The sequence below is a fragment of the Hemitrygon akajei genome, unplaced genomic scaffold (genome assembly GCF_048418815.1).
Source record: "Hemitrygon akajei unplaced genomic scaffold, sHemAka1.3 Scf000096, whole genome shotgun sequence".
NCBI classification, from domain to species: Eukaryota; Metazoa; Chordata; class Chondrichthyes; order Myliobatiformes; family Dasyatidae; genus Hemitrygon; species Hemitrygon akajei.
Window position 1 is genome coordinate 1,090,474 of NW_027331982.1, and position 23,232 is coordinate 1,113,705.

General features: G+C 49.1%; 2 protein-coding genes across 2 annotated transcripts in view; both read right to left on the reverse strand.

Moving 5' to 3' along the window:
• Window positions 1-23,232, reverse strand: part of LOC140722996 (NACHT, LRR and PYD domains-containing protein 3-like) — a 725,328-nt gene that overhangs the window by 669,468 nt on the left and 32,628 nt on the right. The window contains exon 8 of the mRNA XM_073037617.1: window positions 20,285-22,022. Within this exon, the coding sequence (XP_072893718.1) occupies window positions 20,285-22,022 (1,738 nt within the window). The remainder of the gene's footprint in view (window positions 1-20,284; window positions 22,023-23,232) is intronic.
• On the reverse strand, window positions 434-14,444 carry LOC140722986 (ribonuclease inhibitor-like). The gene is made up of 5 exons (XM_073037610.1): window positions 14,395-14,444; window positions 3,412-3,582; window positions 3,086-3,256; window positions 2,437-2,604; window positions 434-2,272 (listed from the first exon to the last, which is right to left on the reverse strand). Exons 1-5 carry the CDS (start codon window positions 14,442-14,444, stop codon window positions 2,179-2,181), a joined length of 654 nt encoding a protein of 217 aa, XP_072893711.1. The 3' UTR covers window positions 434-2,178.

Below are 23,232 nucleotides of genomic sequence, written 5' to 3' on the forward strand. Positions count from 1 at the left end.
CCCTTGCCCTCGAGTACGCCCCCTTTCTTGCAGCTCGTCTTATTTGCGAAGGCAATTGTCACCACCCATTCATCTTCCACTATTGAAAATGTCACTCCCCCACACTCCACATCCTGTCCAATCAGAACACCCTCGCGTCCCATTACATCCTCTCCCTTCCCATTACATCCCCTCCCTCCCCGTCCCATCACCCACTCCCTTCCTGTCGTTTCACTCCTCCTCACCCCGTCTTTGTCTTCTCCATGTCGGCCACCAGTTTGTGACAGGAACTTTCGCCCCTCCCCTTTCCGTCCCCTATTGAGTCAGTGACTTCGCCACGCTCACCGTCTCATCAGTCCACTCCTCGTCCCATCACTCCTCTTCCTCCCAAACCCCTCACCCCTCCTCCCCAAAACCCACATGTATATGTGTATGTGTGAATATCTGAGATATATACATTAGTTTATTCAATGACAATATTATTGGACTTAAAACATATGTACAGCGCCCAAGACTATATAAAGCACAAATTAAAATAGTTATTACAATCAATAACACACTCGATCCCGGGATTGTATCCATGGGCACCGCATGTTCCTTCGCCATAGATTCTGTGTGTGACAGTGGCCATTGTAAGTCAGTGTCTCACTCCATCCCTGGCGGCCACATTAACCAAGGATTCGCCCATTTTAAATCAGCGCGTCCCTCCCTCTCTTGTGCTCACTTCTACCAAAGCCGTCACTCCCTCTCCAGCGGCCATTTCAAGTGAAGCGTCGGACATCCCACCTCTCTCGGAAGTTCCGGGAGTCTCCTGCATATTGATAGCGGTTCCCTGATGCCCGCGAATTATATACAATCTCCCGCAAATCGATTTTTTTGAGAGGGGGAGAGAGAGGGGAAGGGAGGGGGAGAGAGTGGGAGAGAGTGGGTGGGAGAGGGAGGGAGCGCTCCATGGCAGAGTATTAAAAAAAAAGAAAATACAAAACGTACTTCACCCCAGACTACACTAAAGTTTACCCCTGCCTAATAGGGGTCAGGAATAATGACAGTGTTGCTCGCTGCACTGTTTGCAACAGTGACTTTTCTATTGCCCATGGGGGGTTAAATCACTGTTGAGGTGAGTTTAACGAATTATGCTAATTCGTTCATTAGCATAGCTAACGCTATTTAAACTAGCTGGCTGGCCTCTAAGGAGCTGCTCTATTGCAGACATCCCACCTCTCCCGGGAGTTCCGGGAGTCTCCCGCAAATTGATGGTGCCTGCTTCCCTGAAATGAGATTTTGCAGGGTGGAATTAATTGAGTGATGGAATGGTGCAGACGGAGCTTCACTCTGTGTTTGGCATTGCAAATGTGTGATGGGGCGGTGTGGAGGGAGATTCACTCTGTGTCTGACCCCGGGAGTGTGTGATGGGACGGTGTGGAGGGTGATTCACTCTGTGTCTGACCCCGGGAGTGTGTGATGGGACGGTGTGGAGGGAAATTCACTCTGTGTCTGACCCCGGGAGTGTGTGATGGGACGGTGTGGAGGGAAATTCACTCTGTGTCAGGTCCTGGGTGTGACTAAATTTACAAATGTAAATTAAACAATGTGTGAGCTGCTGACGTGCGGGAATAAATAAGCTGCTCCCGACTCACTCACAGTCACACACAATTAACTGACCGGCGACAACGAGTGACCGGTTGAATCATCAGTCCCGTTTCTCACCGTCACTCTGCATCGGGGAACCGATGATTATAAAATCACACTTCAGGAACGTGTCCGGGATCGCTGCAGATCCTGGGTCACTGCCGAGGGATTTGTCAATTTAACATCATTATATCGGCCAGGCTGCCGAATGCACCGTCCTCAGCAAAGGGAGCAAAAGGATTCTCTCCCGGGATAATCCGACCCCGGGACACCGGTGTCCCAGACTGAGCCCCGGCCCCCGGGCTCTTCCTGTCTGGGTAATTCCCCGGGGTGTCACGTGGGAGTCTCGAACTCGCACATCGGCGGAAGCTGCCCCGCCGGACAACAGGCGGAAACACGTCACTGTGGGAACGTTCCGAGCGACACACAGCGAGAGACCTGAGCCGGTTCCGTTAAAACCGTTGGGAGTTGAACCAGGCACGCGGCCATTAAAGATAAGGGCGGGAGTTAAAGGGGAGGGCGGGGAATCGGCCAAATGTCGCCATCCCGCGGGCGGGGATGTTCACACATTCAGATGTTCAGGATCACTATCAGTCCGGGTCTGGATCCCCGCAGAGATCTCAGTTCCTTCTCCCCGGTCTCACTGAACCGATTCCCGTCCAGCCTGAAACAGATGGGAGAATAAAGATGAAATAAACAGATTACACAACAGTGTCACTAACAGGGGACCGGGGTTAATGTTTCAACAACACTCACAGACAAATACCACCAGAAAACCCGCGGATCCACTGATATTTTATCACATTGAACATTAACACAAACACTCACTCGATCAGCTTCAGACTCAGGAGGGTCAATATGAGGCGGCGGAGAGCGGGAACGGATCTGTCTGTCAGAGAGTTTAATTCCAGGTTCAGCACCGTCAGTGATGGGTTTGTACTGAGAGCGGAGATGAGATCCTCGGTACCAGAATCTGTGAGACCGACATCCCTCAGCCTGGAGATGAGAAAGAGTGAGGGTGAAGGACACAGAGAGACAGGAGACGGTACAAATCCCCAGTGTTTATCAGTAACACAATTACTAATCACATTCATGTTCAGTGTCAGACACCCAGTGACTGTAAACACAATCTCCCACAGTCTGGTACTTACCACAGTTTCTGTATTTTACACCCCAGGTTCCTCAGAGCCGCAGACACCAGTTTTACTCCTGAATCTCCAAGTTTATTAGAACCCAGGTTCAGCTCCGTCAGTGATCGGATTGTACTGAGAGCGGAGGCGAGATCCTCGGCACCAAAATCTGTGAGACCGACCTCCCTCAGCCTGGAGATGAGACAGAGTGAGGGTGAAGGACAGAAAGAGACAGGAGACGGTACAAATCCCCAGTGTTTATCAGTAACACAATTACTGATCACATTAATGTTCAGTGTCAGATACCCAGTGACTGTAAACACAATCTCCCACAGTCTGGTACTTACCGCAGTTTCTGTATTTTACACTCCGGGTTCCTCAGAGCCGCAGACACCAGTTTCACTCCTGAATCTCCCAGTTCATTACCACTCAGGTTCAGCTCCGTTAGTGATGGTTTTGTACTGAGAGCGGAGACGAGATCCTCGGCACCGGAATCTGTGAGACCGACCTCCCTCAGCCTGGAGATGAGAGAGAGTGAGGGGGAAGGACACAGAGAGACAGGAGACGGTACAAATCCCGAATGTTTATCAGTAGCACAATTACTGATCACATTAATGTTCAGTGTCAGACACCCAGTGACTGTAAACACAATCTCCCACCGTCTGGTACTTACCGCAGTTTCTGTATTTTACACTCTGGGTTCCTCAGAGCCGCAAACACCAGTTTCACTCCTGAATCTCCCAGTTTATTATCACTCAGGTCCAGCTCCGTCAGTGATGGGTTTGTACTGAGAGCGGAGAGGAGATCCTCGGCACCAGAATCTGTGAGACCGACATTCTCCAGCCTAGAGATGAGAGAGAGTGAGGGTGAAGGACACAGAGAGACAGGTGACGGTACAAATCCCCAGTGTTTATCAGTAACACAATTACTGATTATTTCCTTCAGCACGACTGTGCAAGTCGGCCAGTGAGAACAGCGAGAAGAGTTTAAAAGGAAGACAGATTTACAGAGCGAGCGTCAGAGGAGCGGGAGACAGAGTAGGAAGGCTTTGGCTCAACGGTGCTTCGGCGATAATGGGTGGAGGCGAGGTAGGTTATCTGTTTACAATACAGACAGAGAGAATGTGTGTGAGGCTGGTTCTCTGTGCTCGGTGTCAGATGTGGGAGATCCTGGAGTCTCCCAGCCTCTTGGACGGCAACAGCTGCACCCGGTGTGTCGAGCTGCAGCTCCTTAGGGACCGAGTTAGGGAACTGGAGATGCAGCTCGATGACCTTCGTCTGGTCAGGGAGAGCGAGGAGGTGATAGAGAGGAGTTACAGGCAGGTGGTCACACCAGGGCCACGGGAGACTGAAGAAATGGGTCACAGTCAGGAGAGGGAAGGCCAAGAAGCATGTACTAGAGAGTACCCCAGTGGCTGTACCCCTTGACAATAAGAGTGCTGCCGGAGGGGGCTAGCCTACGGGGTTGGGGAGCATCAGTGTCAGTGCGTCTGGCACAGAGTCTGGCCCTGTGGCTCAGGAGGGCAGGGAAAGGAAGAAGAAGGCAGCAGAGATAGGGGACTATAGTCAGGGGGTCAGACAGATGATTCTGTGGACGCAGGAAAGAAACTCGGATGCAAGTTTGCCTCCCAGGTGCCAGGGTCCGGGATGTTTCGGATCACGTCCAAGATATCCTGCTGTGGGAGGGAGAACAGCCAGAGGTCGTGGGACATATTGGTACCAGTGACAGGCAGGAAAAGGGAAGAGGTCCTGAAAACAGAGTACAGGGTGTTAGGAAGTAATTTGAGAAGCAGGACCTCAAAGGTAGTGATCTCGGAATTACTGCCTGTGCAACGTGACAGTGAGAATAATATTAGGATGAGGTGGAGGATAAACGCGTGGCTGAGGGATTGGAGGAGGAGGCAGGGATTCTGATTTCTGGATCATTGGGACCTCTTTTGGAGCAGGGGTGACCTGTACAAAAATGACGGGTTGCCCTTGAATCTCAGGGGGAACAATATCCTGACAGGAAGGTTTGCTAAGGCTACTGGGGAGAGTTTAAACTAGAATTGCTGGGGGGAGGGAACCAAATTGATGTGATAGAGGAGAGGAAGGTTGGCTCACAAATAGAGAGAATTTGGAGACAATGTGAAAGGGAGGATACGCAGGTGATAGAGAAGGGAGGCACTCAGTCCGATGGTTTGAGATGTGTCCATTTTAATGCAAGGAGTATGATGAATAAAACGGATGAGCTTAGAGCGTGGATCAGCTCTCGGAGCTATGATTTGGTGGCCATTACAGAGACTAGGATGGTGCAGGGGCAGGAATGGCTACTTCAAGTGTCAGGATTTAATTGTTCAGAAAGGACAGGGAGGGAGGCAAAAGAGGTGGGGACCTGGCACTGTTGATCAGAGATAGTGTCACGGCTGCAGAAAAGGAGGACGTCATGGAGGGGTTGTCTACGGCGTCTCTGTGGGTGGAAGTTAGGAACAGGAAGGGGTCAATAACTCTACTGGGTGTTTTGTATAGACCACCCAACAGTAACAGGGACATCGAGGAGCAGATAGGGAGACAGATTCTGGAAAGGAGTAATAATAACAGGGTTGTTGAGGTGTGAGATTTTAACTTCCCAAATATTGATTGGCATCTCCATAGAGTGAGGGGTTTAGATGGGGTGGAATTTGTTAGGTGTGTTCAGGAAGGTTTCTTGAAGCAATATGTAGATAAGCCTACAAGAGGGGAGGCTGTACTTGATCTGCTATTGGGAAATGAACCTGGTCAGGTGTCAGGTCTCTCAGTGGGATAGCATTTTGGAGATAGTGATCACAATTCTATCTCTTTTACCATAGCATTAGAGAGGGATAGGATCAGGTAAGTTAGGGAAACCTTTATTTGGAGTAAGGGGAACTATGAGCCTATCAGGCTGGAACTTGTAAGCATAAATTGGAAACAGATGTCCTCAGGGAAACATACCGAAGAAATGTAGAAAATGTTCAGGGGATATTTGCGTGGGGTTCTGAGTAGGTACGTTCCAATGAGATATGGAGAGGACGGTAGGGTACAAGATCCGTGGTGCACAAAGGCTGTTGTAAATCTAGTCAAGAAGAAGAGCTTGTGAAACGTTCAAAAAATGAGGTAATGATATGAATCTGGAAGATTATAAGGCTAGCAGGAAGGAGCTTAAGAATTAAATCAGGAGAGCTAGAAGGGGCCATGAGAAGGCCTTGGCGGACAGGATTAAGGAAAACCCCAAAGCATTCTGCAAGTATGTGAAGAGCAAGAGGATAAGATGTGAAAGAATAAGACCAAACAATTGTGACAATGGAAAAGTGCGTATGGAACCGGAGGAAATAGCGGAGGTATTTAATTAATCATTTGCTTCAGCATTCATGACGGAAAAGGATCTTGGCGATTGTAGGGATGACTTGCAGTTGACTGAAAAGCTTGAGAATGTTGATATTAAGAAAGAGGATGTGCTGGAGCTTTTGGAAAGCATCAGGTTGGATAAGTCACCGAGACTGGAAGAGATGTGCACCAGGTTACTGTTGGATGCGAGGGAGGAGATTGCTGAGCCTCTGGCAATGATCTTTGCATCATCAATGAGGATGTGAGAGGTTCCGGAGGATTGGAGGGTTCCGAATGTTGTTCACTTATTCAAGAAAGGGAGTAGGGATAGCCCAGGAAATTATAGGCTAGTGAGTCTTACTTCAGTGGTTGGTAAGTTGATGGAGAAGATCCTTAGAGGTAGGGCTTATGAACACCTGGAGAGGTAAAATATGATTAGGAACAGACAGCATGGCTTTGTGAAAGGTAGGTCATGCCTTACAAGCCTGAATGCTTTTTTTGAGGATGTGACTAAACACATTGATAAGGTAGAGCAGTAGATGTAGTGTATATGGATTTCAGCAAGGCATTTGATAAAGTACCCCATGCAAGACTTATTGAGAAAGTAAGGAGACATGGGATCCAAGGGGACATTGCTTTGTGGATCCAGAACTGGCTTGCCCACAGAAGGCAAAGAGTGGTTGTAGACGGGTCATATTCTGCATGGAGGCCGGTGACCAGTGGAGTGTCTCAGGGATCTGTTCTGGGACCCCTAGTCTTTGTGATTTTTATAAATGACCTGGATGAGGAAGTGGAGGGATGGGTTAGTAAATTTGATGATGACACAAAGGTTGGGGGTGTTTTGGATAGTGTGGAGGGCTGTCAAAGGTTACAACGGGACACTGATAGGATGCAAAACTGGGCTGAGAAGTGGCAGATGGAGTTCAACCCAAATAAGTGTGAAGTGGTTCACTTTGGTAGGTCAAATATGATGGCAGAATATAGTATTAATGGTAAGACTTGGCCTTGTGGAGGATCAGAGGGATCTTGGGGTCCGAGTTCATAGGACACTCAAAGCTGCTATGCAGGTTGACTCTGTAGTTAAGAAGGCGTACGGTGTATTGGCCTTCATCAGTCGTGGGATTGAGTTTAAGAGTTGAGAGGTAATGTTTAAGAGTTGAGAGGTTATGAGGGGGATAGATCGAGTTGACGTGGATAGGCTTTTTCCGTTGAGAGTAGGGGAGATTCAAACAAGAGGACATAATTTGAGAGTTAGGGGGCAAAAGTTTAAGGGTAACACGAGGGGGAATTTCTTTACTCAGAGAGTGGTGGCTGTGTGGAATGAGCTTCCAGTAGAAGTGGTAGAGGCAGGTTGGGTATTGTCATTTAAAGTAAAATTGGATAGGTATATGGACAGGAAAGGAAAGGAGGATTATGGGCTGAGTGCGGGCCAGTGGGACTAGGTGAGAGTAAGCGTTCGGCACAGACTAGAAGGGCCGAGATGGCCTGTTTCCGTGCTGTAATTGTTATATGCTTATATGTTGCAGCTATACAGGACCCTGGTCAGACCCTACTTGGAGTACTGTGCTCAATTCTGGTCGCCTTACTAGAGGAAGGACGTGGAAACCATAGAAAGGGTGCAGAGGAGATTTACAAGGATGTTGCCTGGATTGGGGACCAAGCCTTAAGAGAATAAGTTGAGTGAACTCAGCCTTTTCTCTTGGAGAGGCAGAGGATGAGAGGTGATTTGATAGAGGTGTACAAGATAATGAGAGGCATTGATCATGTGGTTCGTCAGAGGCTTTTCCCCAGGGCTGAAATGGTTAGCACAAGAGGGCATAGTTTTAAGGTGCTTGGAAGTAGGTACAGAGGAGATGTCAGGGGTAAGTTTTTTTTACGCAGAGAGTGGTGAGTGCGTGGAAAGGGCTGCTGGAGGCGGAAACGATAGGGTCTTTTAATTCCAGAATGTCTACATGGAGCTTAGAAATATAGTGGGCTATGGGTAAAACCGAGGTAATGATAAGGTAGTGACATGTTCGGCACAGCTTTGTGGGCCGAAGGGCCTCTATTGTGCTGTATGTTTTCTATGTTTCTTTGTTTCTGCTGATCACATTAACGTTCAGTGTCAGACACCCAGTGACTGTAAACACAATCTCCCACAGTCTGGTACTTACCCCAGTTTCTGTAATTTACACTCCGGGTTCCTCAGGGCCGCAGACACCAGTTTCACTCCTGAATCTCCCAGGTCATTCTGCCCAAGCCTAAACACAAACAGACAAATTGATGAACAAAGTGATTCAAACCGTGGTTTTGGGGGAATTTCTCTCGCTCGTATATTTCAGGAAACATTAAACCCTTCAGTAAATCACTGATCGGAGTTCCCATCACTGTCAATGTCCCTCACTGCCCAGCTCCAGGGTATTCACCGAATGTCGGTAATTTAGTTTGTTGGTGTGACCCTGTAAACTCTCTCATTTCCAGATGGCTAAACAAAATGTTCCTAACAGAAATACAGAAATGTCAATGGGACACAGTGAAATAGACGCACCCGAGCTAAAGGGATGGGGAAGAGAGATCCCTCAAGAAGAATGGGGGATGGGAACAGAGAACCCACACGAGAAAGGGTGATGGTGAATAAAGATCCCACAGGAGGAAGGGGGATGGGCAAGAGAGATCCCCCAGGAGGAAGGGGGATGGGGAAGGGATATCCCACAGGAGGAAGTCAGATGGACGAGTGATCCCAAAGGAAGAAGGGTGATGGGAAGGGATATCCCACAGGAGGAAGGGGGTTGGGAAAGAGGAAGCCCACTGCAGGAAGGGGGAAGTGGAAGGGAGATCCAACAGCAGGGTTGGAGAGGAGAGATCCCACAGGAGGAAGGGGGTAGGGAAGATAAATCCCACCGGAGGAAAGGGGATGGGGATGAGAGATCCCAAAGGAGGAATGGCAATGGGGAAGAGATAAATCAGCGGAGGTAGGGGGATGGGGAACAGTTCCCACAGGAGGAAGGGGGATGGGGAAGAGAGATCACACTGGAAGAAAGGAGATGAGAAAGACAAATGCCACAGGAAGAGGGGAATGGGAACAGAGGCCCAAAAGCAGGAAATGGGATGTGGAAGAGAGATCCCACAGGAGGAAGGGGAAGGGGAAGAGAGATCCCACAGGAGAAAGAGGGATGCTGATGAGAGATCCCAAAGGGGGACAGGGAAGGAGGCAGAGTTATCCATCTGAAGTAAGGGAGATGTGGAAGAGAGATCCCACAGGAGGAAGGAGTGGGGAAGAGAGTTCCCACAGGGGGATGGGGGATGGGGGATGGGGAAGAGAGATCCCACAAGAGGAAGGGGGTGGGGAAGAGATAGATCCCTCAGGAGGAAGGAAGATGTGGAAGAGAGATATCAAAAGAAGAGTGGGGGATGGGAACATAGGCCACACACAAGAAAGGGTGATGGTGAATAGAGATCCCACAGGAGGAAGGGGGCGGGGAAGAGAGAGCCGACAGCATGAAGGGGGAAGGGGAAAGGAGATCCAACAGCAGGGTTGGGGAGGAGAGATCCCACAGGAAGAAAGGGGATGGGGAAGATAAATTCCAATAGGGGAAGGGGGATGGGGAAGAAAGATCCAGCGGGAGGAAGTGGGGGAAGAGAGATCCCACAGGAGTAAGGGGGATGGGGAAGAGAGATGCCACAGGAAGAGGGGAATGGGAACAGAGGCCCAACAGCAGGAAGGGGGATTGCAAAGAGAGCCCAGAGGAGGAAGTGTGCAAGGATTCCACAGGAAGTGGGGCGGATGGGAACAGAGACCCCACAGGCGGAAGGTGGAAGGGGAAATGAGATCCCAGAGGAGAAAGACGGATGGGGATGAGTGATCCCACTGTAGGTAGTGGGATGGGGAAGAGAGATCCCACAGTAAGAAAGGAGATGGCGAAGAGTGATCCCTCAGGAGGAAGGGGATGTGGAAGAGAGATCCCACAGGAGAAAGGGAGTGGGGAAGAGATAGATTTCTCAAGAGGAAGGAAGATGTGGAAGAGAGATTCCAAAAGAAGATTGTGGGGTGGGAGCAAAGGCCCCACACGAGAAACGGTGATGTTGAATAGAGATTCCACAGGAGGAAGGGGATGGTGAAGAGAGATCCCACAGGAGGAAGGGGGATGAGGAAGAGAGAGCCCACAGCATGAAGGGGGAAGAGAAAGGGAGATCCAAAAGCAGGTTTGGGGAAGAGAGATCCCACAGGTGGAAAGGGGTGGGGAAGAGATAGATCTCTCAAGAGGAAGGAAAATGTGGAAGAGAGATGCCAAACGAAGAGTAGGGGATGGGAACAGAGGCCCCACATGAGAAAGGGTGATGGTGAATAGAGATCCCACAGGAGGAAGGGGATGGGGAAGAGATAAACCAGAGAAGGAAGGGGGATTGGGAAGTGAAATCCCACAGGAGTATGTGGGATGGTGAAGAAAGATCCCACAGGAAGAAAGGGGGTGGAGAAGATTAATTCCACAGCAGTACAGTGATGGGGTAGAGAGATTCCACTAGAAGGAAGTCGGATGGTCAAGTGATTCCAAAGGAGGAAGGCCGATGGGGAAGAGATATCCCACAGGAGGAAGGGGGATGGGGAAGAGAGATCCCACAGGAGGAAGGGAGATAGGGAAGAGAGATCCCACAGGTAGAAGGGGAAGTGAGATCCCAGAGGAGAAAGAGGGATGGGGAAGAGAGATCCCACAAGAAGATTGGGGGATGGGGAACAGAAATCCCACAGGAGGAAAGGGGATTGGGAAGAGATATCCCACAGGAGGAAGAGGGGTGCATAAGAGAGACCCAACGTGAGGAAGGGGGATGGGGTATCGAGATTCAACAGCTGGAAGGGGGATGGGGAAGAGAGATCCCACAGGAGGAAGGGGGATGTGGAAGAGAGATCCCACAGGAGGAAGGGAGATGAGAAAGACAGATGCAACAGGAAGAGGGGAATTGGAACAGAGGCCCAAAAGCAGAAAGTGGGATGTGGAAGAGAGAGCCCACAGGAGGTGTTCGGATGGACGAGCGATCTATAAGTAGTAAGGGTGATGGGGAAGAGAGATCCCACACCAGGAAGAGGGATGTGGAAGAGAGATCCCACAGGAGGAAAAGGGATGGGGGGGGGAGAGATCCTACAGCAGGAAGGGGGATGGGGAAGAGAGATCCCATGGGAGGAAGGGGAATGGGGAAGCGAGATCCCACAGCAGAAAGGGGGAATGGGAAGAGAGATTCCACAGGAGGAAGGGAGATAGGGAAGAGAGATCCCACAGGAGGAAGGGGAAGTGAGATCCCAGAGGAGAAAGAGGGATGGGGAAGAGAGATTCCACAGGAGGAAGGGAGATAGGGAAGAGAGATCCCACAAGAGGAAGGGGAAGTGAGATCCCAGAGGAGAAAGAGGGATGGGGAAGAGAGATCCCACAAGAAGATTGGGGGATGGGGAACAGAAATCCCACAGGAGGAAAGGGGATGGGGAAGTGAGATCCCGTAGGAGTATGTGGGATTGGGAAGAGATATCCCACAGGAGGAAGGGAGATGAGGCAGAGTGATCCCACAGGAGGAAGGGGGATGGGGAAGAGAGATCCCACACCAGGAAGAGGGATGTGGAAGAGAGATCCCACAGGAGGAAAAGGGATGGGGGGGAGAGATCCTACAGCACGAAGGGGGATGGGGGAGAAAGATCCCACTTGAGGAAGGGGATGGGGAAGGGAGATCCCACAGGAGGAAGGGGGATGGGGAAGAGAGATACCACAGGAGGAAGGGGGATGGGTAAGAGAGATCCCACACCAGGAAGTGGGATGTGGAACAGAGATCCCACGGGAGGAAGGGGGATATGGAAGGGAGATCCCACAAGAAGAGTGGGGGGATGGGAACAAATGCCTCACTGGCGAAGGTGGATGGGGAAAGGCATCCCAGAGGAAGAAGGTGGATGGGGAGGAGTGATCCCACTGGAGGAAGTGGGATGGGGAAGAGAGATTCCCACAGGATGAACAGAGGTGGAGATGAAAAAAGATCAAGGGAGTGAGGAAGGGGATGTGGGAGTGTCATCCCACAGAAAGAAGGGGGATGAGGAAGAGCAATTCCACAGGAGGAAGGAGCATGAGGAAGAGAGAAACAGCAGGAGGAAGTGTGATGGAGTAGAGCGATCCTACGGGAGGAGGGGAGCTGAGAAAGTCAGATGCCACAGGAAGAGGGGAATGGGAACAGAGACCCATCAGCAGGAAGGGGGATGGGGAAGAGAGATCCCACTGGAGGAAGGGAGATGAGAAAGACAGATGCCACAGGAGGAGGGGTATGGGTACAGAAGCCCATCAGCAGGAAGGGCGATGGGGAAGAGAAATCCCACTGGAGGAAGAGAGATGAGAAAGACAGATGCCACAGGAGGAGGGTAATGGGAACAGAGGCCCATCAGCAGGAAGGGCGATGGGGAATAGGGATCAGACAGGAAGAGGAGGGACGTGGAAGAGAGATCATACAGGGGGAAGGGTGATGGGGAATAGGGATCCGACAGGAAGAGGAGGGACGTGAAAGAGAGATCATACAGGAGGAAGGGTGATGGGGAATAGGGATCTGACAGGAAGAGGAGGGTCGTGGAAGAGAGATCATACAGGAGGAAGGGTGATGGGGAATAGGGATCCGACAGGAAGAGGAGGGACGTGGAAGAGAGATCATACAGGAGGAAGGGTGATGGGGAATAGGGATCCGACAGGAAGAGGAGGGACGTGAAAGAGAGATCATACAGGAGGAAGGGTGATGGGGAATAGGGATCCGACAGGAAGAGGAGGGTCGTGGAAGAGAGATCATACAGGAGGAAGGGTGATGGGGAATAGGGATCCGACAGGAAGAGGAGGGACGTGAAAGAGAGATCATACAGGAGGAAGGGTGATGGGGAATAGGGATCTGACAGGAAGAGGAGGGTCGTGGAAGAGAGATCATACAGGAGGAAGGGTGATGGGGAATAGGGATCCGACAGGAAGAGGAGGGACGTGGAAGAGAGATCATACAGGAGGAAGGGTGATGGGGAATAGGGATCCGACAGGAAGAGGAGGGATGTGGAAGAGAGATCATACAGGAGGAAGGGTGATGGGGAATAGGGATCCGACAGGAAGAGGAGGGATGTGGAAGAGAGATCATACAGGAGGAAGGGTGATGGGGAATTGGGATCCGACAGGAAGAGGAGGGACGTGGAAGAGAGATCATACAGGAGGAAGGGTGATGGGGAATAGGGATCCGACAGGAAGAGGAGGGACGTGGAAGAGAGATCATACAGGAGGAAGGGTGATGGGGAATAGGGATCAGACAGGAAGAGGAGGGACGTGGAAGAGAGATCATACAGGAGCAAGGGTGATGGCGAATAGGGATCCGACAGGAAGAGGAGGGACGTGGAAGAGAGATCATACAGGAGGAAGGGTGATGAGGAATAGGGATCCGACAGGAAGAGGAGGGACGTGGAAGAGAGATCATACAGGAGGAAGTGTGATGGGGAATAGGGATCCGACAGGAAGAGGATGGACGTGGAAGAGAGATCATACAGGAGGAAGGGTGATGGGGAATAGGGATCCAACAGGAAGAGGAGGGACGTGGAAGAGAGGTCATACAGGAGCAAGGGTGATGGCGAATAGGGATCCGACAGGAAGAGGAGGGACGTGGAAGAGAGATCATACAGGAGGAAGGGTGTTGGGTAATAGGGATCCGACAGGAAGAGGAGGGACGTGGAAGAGAGATCATACAGGAGGAAGGGGGTTGGGGAAGTAAGATCCCACAGGAGGATGTCAGTTGGGGAAGGTACATCGCATAGGAAGAAGGGGGATGGGGAATGGGGATCCCACAGGAGGAAGGGGGATGGGGATGAGAGATCCCACAGGAGGAACGGGGATGCTGAGGAGAGTTCCAACAGTTGGAAGGAAGGGGGAGTGGGAACAGAGAGCCCAGAGGATGAAAGTTGGATGGGAAAGCGAGATCTCACAGGTGGATTGCTACCCATGCCACGTGCCAGTGAGGCTAGAAATAGGAAGATAATGCAGCTAAATACGTGGCTGAGGGGATGGTGTGTGAGGGAGGGGTCCATGTTTCTGGACAATTGGGCTTTCTTCCAGGCAAGGTGGGACCCATTCGAATTGGACAGTTCGCACCTGAACTGGAGGGGACTAACATCCTTGCCGGTAGGTTAGCAAGTTCTGCTCCGGGGTTTTAAACTAGATTGCAGGGGAAGGGGAACCAAAGTGTTAGAGCAGATAGTGAGGTGGAGGAGGATAAGCGTCATGCGAGGACTGCTTGTATAGACAGATATCAATGGTTTGTACGTGACAGAAATGTTCTCAGGTGCATCTATTTCAATGCAAGGAGTTTTGTACGTAAGGCCGATCAGTTTACGTCGTGGATTGGCGCATGATGATTTCGACATTTTTGCTAATAGTAAGACTTGGTTTGCAGGAGGGGCAGGACTGACAGCTTCATGTTCTGGGTGTCCATTGTTTCAGACGTGATAGGGTGTAGGGATGAAAGGGGGAGGAATGGCATTACCATTCACCGAGAATATCACAGCTGTGCGTAGACAGGACATCCCGGAGGGCTCGTCTACAGAGGCCATATGGGTGGAGCTGAGGAACGGGAAAGGTGTGAGCACACTAATAGGGTTGTATTATAGACCGCCCAATAGTCAGAGAGAATTGGAGAAGCAAATCTGTAGAGAGTTTGTAGACCAATGTAAGAAACAGAAAGTTTTAATCGTAGGGAATTTTAACTTTACACATATTGACGGGGACGCCCATTCTGAGAAAGGGTTAGATGGCGTGGAGTTTGTCAAATGTGTTCAGGAAAGTTTTCTAAATCAATATCTTGAGGTACCAACGAGAGAGGGTGCAGTACCTGATCTCCTATTATGGAACCAGACAGGTCAGGTGACAGAAGTATGTGTAGGAGAACATTTTGGGTCCAGTGACCATAATGTCATTAGTTTCAAGATAATTATGGATAAGGATAGGACTGGTCCACCAGTTAAGGTCCTGAATTGGAGAAGGGCCAATTTTGTGGAAATGAGAGAGTATCTGGGAAGAGTGGATTGGGATAAGTTGTTTTCTGGCAAGGATGTGTCAGTAAGTGGAACGCTTTCAAGGGTGAAATTTTGAGAGTGCAGAGTTTGCATGTTCCTGCCAGAATTAAAGGCAAAGTTAACAGGGCGAGGGAACCTTGGTTTTCAAGGGATATTGGCGATCTGGTTAAGTAGGTGTTTAGTAGGTATAGCTAACAAGGGACAAATGAGGTACTTGAAGAGGATAGAGAATGTAAGGGAATACGAAAGAAGGAAATTAGGAAGGCAAAAAGAAGACATGAGGTTGCTTTGGCAGATAATGTGAAGGTAAACCCGAAGAGTTTCTACCAGTATATTAATAGTAAAAGGATAGTAAAGGACATAATTGTTCCACTTGAAGATCAGAGTGGTCGTCTATGTGTGGAGCCTCACGAGATGGGGGAGATCTTAAAGTTTTTTTGTGTCAGTATTTACTCAGGAAACTGGCATAGCGGATATGGAATTAAGGGAAACAAGCAGTAGTGTCATGGAACATATAGAGATTAAAGAGGAGGAGCTGCTTGTTGCCTTACAGTGAATAAAGGTAGTTAAATCCCCCGGGCCTGACATGATATTTTCTTGGACCTTGAGAGAGACTAGTGTAGAAATTGCAGGGGCCTTGGCAGAAATATTTAAAATGTCCTTAGCCACGGGTGCGGTGCCGGAGGATTGGAGGGTAGTTCATGTAGTTCCGTTGTTTGAAAAAGGCTCCAAAAGTACACCAGGTAATTACAGGCCAGTGAGCCTGACATCAGTAGTAGGTAAATTAGTGGAAGGTGTTCTGAGAGATCGGATATACAAGGATTTGGACAGCCAAGGGCTGATTAAAGATAGTCAGCATGGCTTTGTGTGTGGTAGATCGTGTTTAATGAATCCTGTAGTGTTTGTCGAGGAGGTTACCAAGAATGCATATGAAGGAAAGGCTGTGGATGTTGTCTACATGGACTTTTGTAAGGGCTTTGACAAGGTCCCACGCAAGAGTTTAGTTCAAAAGGTTCAGACACAAGGTATCCATGGAGAGATTGTAAACTGGATTCGAAATTGGCTGTGTGGGAGAAGACGGAGAGTGGTAGTGGATGATTGCTTCTCAGACTGGAGGCCTGTGACTAGTGGTGTGTCTCAGGGATCGGTGCTGGGACCATTGCTGTTTGTTGTCTATATCAAAGATCTAGATGATAATGTGATAAATTGGATCAGCAAGTTTGTGGATGACTCTAAGATAGAGGCGTTGTGGACAGCGAGGAAGGCTTTCAAAGCTTGCAGAGGGATCTGGACCAATTGGAAAAATGGGCCAGAAAATGGCAGATGGAATTTATAACATATGACATATAACCATATAACAATTACAGCACGGAAACAGGCCATCTCGGCCTTAGTCCATGCCGAATGCTTACTCTCACCTAGTCCCATCTACCTGCACTCAGCCCATAATGCTCCATTCCATTCCTTTCCTGTCCATATACCTATCCAATTTTTTTGTAAATGACAAAATCGAAACTGCCTCTACCACTTCTACTGGAAGCTCGTTCCACACAGCTACCATTCTCTGAATAAAGGAGTTCTCCGTCGTGTTACCCCTAAACTTTTGCTCCTTCACTCTCAATTCATTCCCTCTTGTTCTATCCTCCCTTACTCTCAATTGAAAAAAAACTGTCCACGTCAACTCTGAGTATCCCCCTCATAATTTTAAATACCACTAACAAGTCTCTCCTCAACCTTCTACGCTCCAAAGAATAAAGACCTAACTTGTTCAACCTTTCTCTGTAACTTAGGTACTGAAACCCAGGTAACATTCTAGTAAATCTCCTCTGTACTCTCTCTATTTTGTTGACAACTTTCCTATAATTCAGTGACCAGAACTGTACACAATACTCCAAATTTGGCCTTACCAATGCCTTGTTCATTTTTAACATTACATCCCAACTCCTATACTCAATGCTCTGAATTATAAAGCCAACATACCAAAAGCTTTATTCACCACCCTATCCACATGAGATTCCACCTTCAGGGAACTATGTACCATTATTCCTGGATCACTCAGTTCTACTGCATTCCTCAATGCCCTACCATTTACCATGTATGTCCTATTTCAATTATTCCTACCAAAATATAGCAGCTTACACTTATCAGCATTAAACTCCATCTGCCATCGTTCAGCCCACTCTTCTAACTGGCCTAAATCTTTGAACAACAAGCTTAGAAACCTTCATTATTCACAACGCCACCTATCTTCGTATTATCTGCATACTTAGTAATCCAATTTACCATTCCATCATCCAGATCATTAATGCATACGACAAACAACATTGGACCCAGTACAGATCCCTGAGGCACACCACTAGTCACCACTTTAATGCAGACAAGTGTGAGGTGTTGCATTTTGGAAGGACAACTCAAGGTAGGACATGCACAGTAAACGGTAGGGCACTGAGGAGTGTGGAGGAACAAAAGGATCTTGGAGTTCAGATGCATAATTCCCTGAAAGTGGCGTCACAGGTAGACAGGGTTGTAAAGAAGGCTTTTGGCATCCTGGCATTAATAAATCAAAGTACTAAGTATAGGAGTTGAGATGTTATGGTGAGGTTGTATAGGACATTGGTAAAGCCAAATATGGAGTATTGTGTGCAGTTTTGTTCACATAACTATAGGAAGGATATCACTGGGATTGAAAGAGTGCAGAGAAGATTCACTAGGATGTTGCCAGGTCTTCAGCAGTTGAGCTACAAGGAAAGATTGAACAGGTTAGGACTTTATTCCTTGGAGCGCAGAAGAATGAGGGGAGATTTGATGGAAGTTTACAAAACTCTGAGGGGTATAGACAGGGTAAGTGCGAATAGGCTCTTTCCACATAGATTAGGAGACATAAATTTCAAGAGGACTTGGCTTCAGGGTGAAAGGGGAAAGATTTAGGGAGAAATTCATCACTGAGAGAGTGGTGAGAGTGTGGAACGAGCTGCCATTTGACGTAGAAAATGCGGACTCACTCTTAAGCTTTAAGAATAAATTGGATAGATGCATGGATGGGAGAGGTCTGGAGGGTAATGGACTGGGTGCAGGTCAATAGAACTAGTGGAATAAAGTTTCGGCACTGAGCAGAAAGGCCGAATGGCTTGTTTTCTGTGCTGTAGTGTTCTATGATTTTATGATTCTGTGAAGGGGGATGGGGAGGAGAGTTCACTCAGGTGGAAAGGGGAATTGAAGAGAGCTCCCGCAGAGGAAGGGGCATGGGGAAGAGAAAACTCACAGGGGGAAGGGGGATGAGGAAGAAAGATCCCACAGGAGGATGGGGGATAAGGAAGAGAGATCCCCTAGGATGAAGGGGGATGGGGAAGAGAGATCCCACAGGAGGAAGGGGGATCGGGAAGAGAGATCCCAACGGAGAAAGTGGCATGGGGAAGAGAGAACTCACAGAGGGAAGGGGGATGGGAAGAGATACCACTGGAGGAAAGGGGATGGGGACGGGATCCCACAGGAAGAAGAGGATTGGTGAGATCCCACAGGAGGAATGGGGATGTGAAAGAGAGATCCCACAGCAGGATGAGGGATGGGGAAGAGAGATCCCATGGGAGGAAGGGGGATGAGGAAGAGAGATCACACAGGAGGATGTGGGATTGGGAAAAAACATCTGACAGGAGGAAGGGTAATGGGGAAGAGAGATCCCACAGGAGGAAGGGGGATGGGGAAGAGAGATCCCACAGGAGGAAGAGAGATCCCACAGGAGGAAGCGGGATGGGGAAGAGATCCCACAGGAGGAAAGGGGATGGGAAAGGATACCACTGAGGAAAGGGGATGGGGAGGGGATCCCAGAGGAAGAAGGGGATTGGGAAGGGAGATCCCACAGGATTATGGGGGTGGGGAAGAGAGATCCCACAAGAGGAAGAGAATTGGGAAGAGAGATCATACAGGAGGAAGGGGGATGGGGAAGAAAGATACGACAGAAGGGGGATGGGGAAGAGATCCCACAGGAGGAAGGGGGATGAGGAAGAGAGATCACACAGGAGGATGTGGGATTGGGAAGAAACATCTGACAGGAGGAAGGGTAATGGGGAAGAGAGATCCCACAGGAGGAAGGGGGATGGAGAAGAAAGATCCCACAAGAGGAAGAGAGATCCCACAGGAGGAAGGGGGATGGGGAAGAGATCCCACAGGAGGAAAGGGGATGGGAAAGGATACCACTGAGGAAAGGGGATGGGGAGGGGATCCCAGAGGAAGAAGGGGATTGGGAAGGGAGATCCCACAGGATGATGGGGGTGGGGAAGAGAGATCCCACAAGAGGAAGGGAATTGGGAAGAGAGATCATACAGGAGGAAGGGGGATGGGGAAGAAAGATACTACAGAAGGGGGATGGGGAAGAGATCCCACAGGAGGAAAGGGGATGGGCAATTGAGATCCCACAGGAGGAAGGGAGATGGGGAAGAGAGATCCCACAGGAGGAAAGGGCATGGAGAAGGGAGATCCCACAGGAGGAAGGGGGGTTGGGAAAAGACATCCCACAGGAGAATGAGGAAAGGGTAGTAGAGAGTCCACTGGAGGAATGGGGAAGGGGATGAGATCCCTAAGAATGGAAGGGGGATTGGGATGAGAGGTCCTACAGGAGAATTCCAAGGTTAAACGATAATCGTACGAGACGATAGGTTGCAGATAATTTCTGTATGTGTGTGTTGGGTCTGAATAGAGGCCCAGAGGAGATGCGCCCTCTCTCTCTGTGTATCTGGTAGTGAGTCACACACGGGGAAGGGCAGGTGAGGACAATCTGACAATGGTATTTCTCTCCCTCTCACTGGGACAGTCTGCCGACGGTCTCTTGTCCCTCACCGGGAAGGGGGTGTGAATTTCTGACCCACCTTCTGCAGTCAGTGTCGGTCCGGGTGTCAGTAACAGTGAGAAGGAACATTGTCAATGGATGTGTCACAGGCAGCGAGAAACACGGTCATTCCTGTGATTTACTATCATTAAACCAATGGCCGATGTTCACTGATCTGATGAAGTCTCCAACATCCCTTCACAAGGAACCACAGAACCCTCCCGTCCTTGAGATATTACTGACCGATCCCCGGGGCATTTGTCACAATTCTTCACAATCTGATTTACTAAAGTTTAATCCAAATTCCATTACATTGAAATAACGCAATGGAACAGTTCCACAGTTCAGAGTGAGAGATAAATCAAGTTACCTCAACTCCTGGCACTTGTGCAGCCCGGGTCCCAGACGCTGGATTCCTTCACACTGAATGTGGCAGTCCTCCAGGTCGAGGTGTTTTATTGTATCACAGAGTCCGATGACATGAGACAGGACCGCGCAGTCAATTGGGGTCAGTGTCATTCCACGGAATGAAAGTGTTTCCACAGATCCCAGTGCGGCCTGAGCCAGTCCACGATTCTGAGACTCAAACAGATAGTGGAATGTGTTCAGGAGGCTCCTTGTACCAGCTTCCCTCCTCGTGTTTCCACTCTGGCGTTTAACCTCCTCCTTCACCCAGTCAATCACTCGGCAGGTTGTTTGATGAGGAAATGGACCCAGAAACTCCTCCAGGCCCCGAGCTGTCATTGGGGAGGAAAGACCAGCAACAAAACGGAGAAATACCTCAAATCGCCCATCTGTCGTGTTGTGGGTTTCAGTGAGGAGTTTCGTAATATCTCTGCCATCTGGGATCAGGAATTGTGTGACTGCAGCTACAAACTCTTGGATGGTGAGGTGTGGGAATGTGTACACCACGCTCCGGGCAGAATCCTCTCTTTCCAAAAGCTCCATCAGGAACCCGGACAGGAATTGGGAAGGCTGCAGATTGTACTTGATCAAATCTCCATCTGTAAACACAATCTTCTTCTCGGACACTCCTCTGAAGGCCATCTGACCAACCCTGAGTAACACATCATGGGGGTTCTCAATCTCACGGGTGTGGTTTTTCAGAATGTTGTAAATATAGTAGGAGTACAGTTGGGTGATGGTCTTGGGAACTCGCTGCGGGTCCCTGACTCTTTGTGTGAAGAAGGGGCCCAGTGCCAGAGCGAGGATCCAGCAGTAGGAGGGGTTGTAGCTCATGGTGTACAGGATCTCGTTCTCCTTCACGTGTTTGAAAACAGCTGCTGCCACCATCTGATCTTCAAAGTGCCTGAAGAAATATTCCTTCCGTTCCTCACCAGAAAATCCCAGGAGTTCAGCCCAGATACTGATCTTAGCCTTTTCCAATAAATGTAACGCAGTGGGGCGGGTGGTCACTAGCACTGAACACCCTGGGAGCAGCTTGCCCTGGATTAAACTGTACACAATATCAGACACCTTGCATTTGAATTCAGGATCTGAGCATGTGGACCGAGGTTCTGTATCTCTCCAACTGTCAGCAAAATCAATTGTGTCATTGAATTCATCCAAACCATCGAATATAAACAGCAATCCCTCTGGGTTCTTCCAGACCTCTCTCAGGATATTCCCAAAGTAAGGATATTGATCCAGAATCAGTTCCCTCAGGTTTATTCTGCAGTTAATGGAGTTTAAATCTCGGAATTTGAAACTGAAGACAAACTGGAACTGTTGGTATATTTTCCCTGTCGCCCAGTCATAAACAATCTTTTGTACCATAGTTGTTTTTCCGATCCCCGGAATTCCGGCAACTGCTGCTGAACTCCCAGATTTGGATTTACTCTGGGAAAAACTGCTCTGGAACAACTGATCAGTCCGGATTTTTTCCAACTTTCCACGGAGATGTTTCTCTCTCCACTCCTCGTGGTTTCTGCCTCTTGCTAGCAGCTCATGTTCTACCAGTGTCCGATCTCGAACAGTAGAAATGACCGTGAGCTCAGCGTATTGATTAACCAGCTGGAAAACCTTCACCTTCTCCCTCATCAGGATCGTGTTCACTCTCAGTGTTTCAGTTTGTGCCCGCAGAGTTTCCTTGTGTTTCTGTTGAACATCTTCCATGGGAACAGAAAACGTAGTCAAAATGTTAAATAGTTCAACGGACAAAGAAATTACTAAATGCATTCCAATATTCTGTCTTTGAGATTACACGAACTAATTCAATGCTTCCATGGATATTAGGACAGGAAGTACATTTCTGTTCACAGACACCGGAATTAACAGCGATGAATGTCCCAAAAAAATGTCCAATTCTCATATTCTGGTAATCATTACTTGTGATGGTGAAGATACCCCTGATATCCTATTCCAATCCTGACTGCACTTCCGTTAAAGCAACATTTCACTATATTTTAACCATTGTTTGCATCATTAACAGATGATGTTAATGTTGACCTGATGTGGAAATATGGAGAGCAGGACACTGTGCATTTTGGCAAAGCTGCACACTGGGGAGTCACAGGTGTCCACTGCTCTTGCATCAAAACAGGAGCAGAATATGCGGGAAATACTCAAGTGGGGCAGAGTCTGTGTGAGAATCACAGTGAAATTGCGGATCTATAACCCATCGGAATGGCAAGAAAGAAAATGACTGGTTTTCAATCGCAGTGATGGAGGATTGGTGGAAAGATGAAATCTCCGTTAATGGAAGAAACCACAAGCGTCTGTCTTAGTGATGTACATCGTGTTTGTGGGAGAGGGTGGTGAAGTCTTGGCAAATGCTACTCATCAGTCTTGCTGTGGGGGTGTGGGACGCTCTCTTATAAGGCCTCCGTCTGTCAGAGTCGGCCATGGATGTCCTGCCCCTGCAAGTCAGGACACTTCGATATGGAGAGGAAACTTGCCGATGTAGCAAGCTCCCTCTCTCTATGCATCTGATGAACACAACGGAACGGTAGAGACTGACACAGCTTGGGACCAGAGGTGTCGCAGGATATGCCAGTCTGCGTTGAACACCATTTAACACTAACTTAGGGGCTTCAGCTCCAGGCTTTTCCTACTGGGTTTACTCCCAATCTCTTCCCCATGAGGGGTACAGTTGCAAGGCAGCGGAGTTTTGAGATCAGAGTTTTCCTGTTCCTGGGTGAGCTGCCAATCACGGCCGATGAGCCCATCTGCCCAAAGCGACTGGCTGTAAGGCACCATTCAGAAGAAATGCTTCCACTGGGCTTAGTGGCTAAACCACACGTGACGACCCTAGCTGGACTTCGTTGCCAGAGGCTATTTTAGTCGCATGCCACTGGGAGCATTACATAAGTTCGTGGC

What these genes read in the sequence shown, in the direction of transcription:
- LOC140722986 (XM_073037610.1), bottom strand. Translation starts at nt 14,444, where the DNA reads ATGTCGAAATCATCATGCGCCAATCCACGACGTAAACTGATCGGCCTT. An exon ending in CGTAAACTGATCGGCCTTAC is followed by an intron (nt 3,583 to 14,394) that starts GTACAAAACTCC and finishes TCTCATCTCTAG; the next exon opens with GCTGGAGAATGTCGGTCTCA. An exon ending in CTGAGTCTGAAGCTGATCGA is followed by an intron (nt 2,273 to 2,436) that starts GTGAGTGTTTGT and finishes CATCTGTTTCAG; the next exon opens with GCTGGACGGGAATCGGTTCA.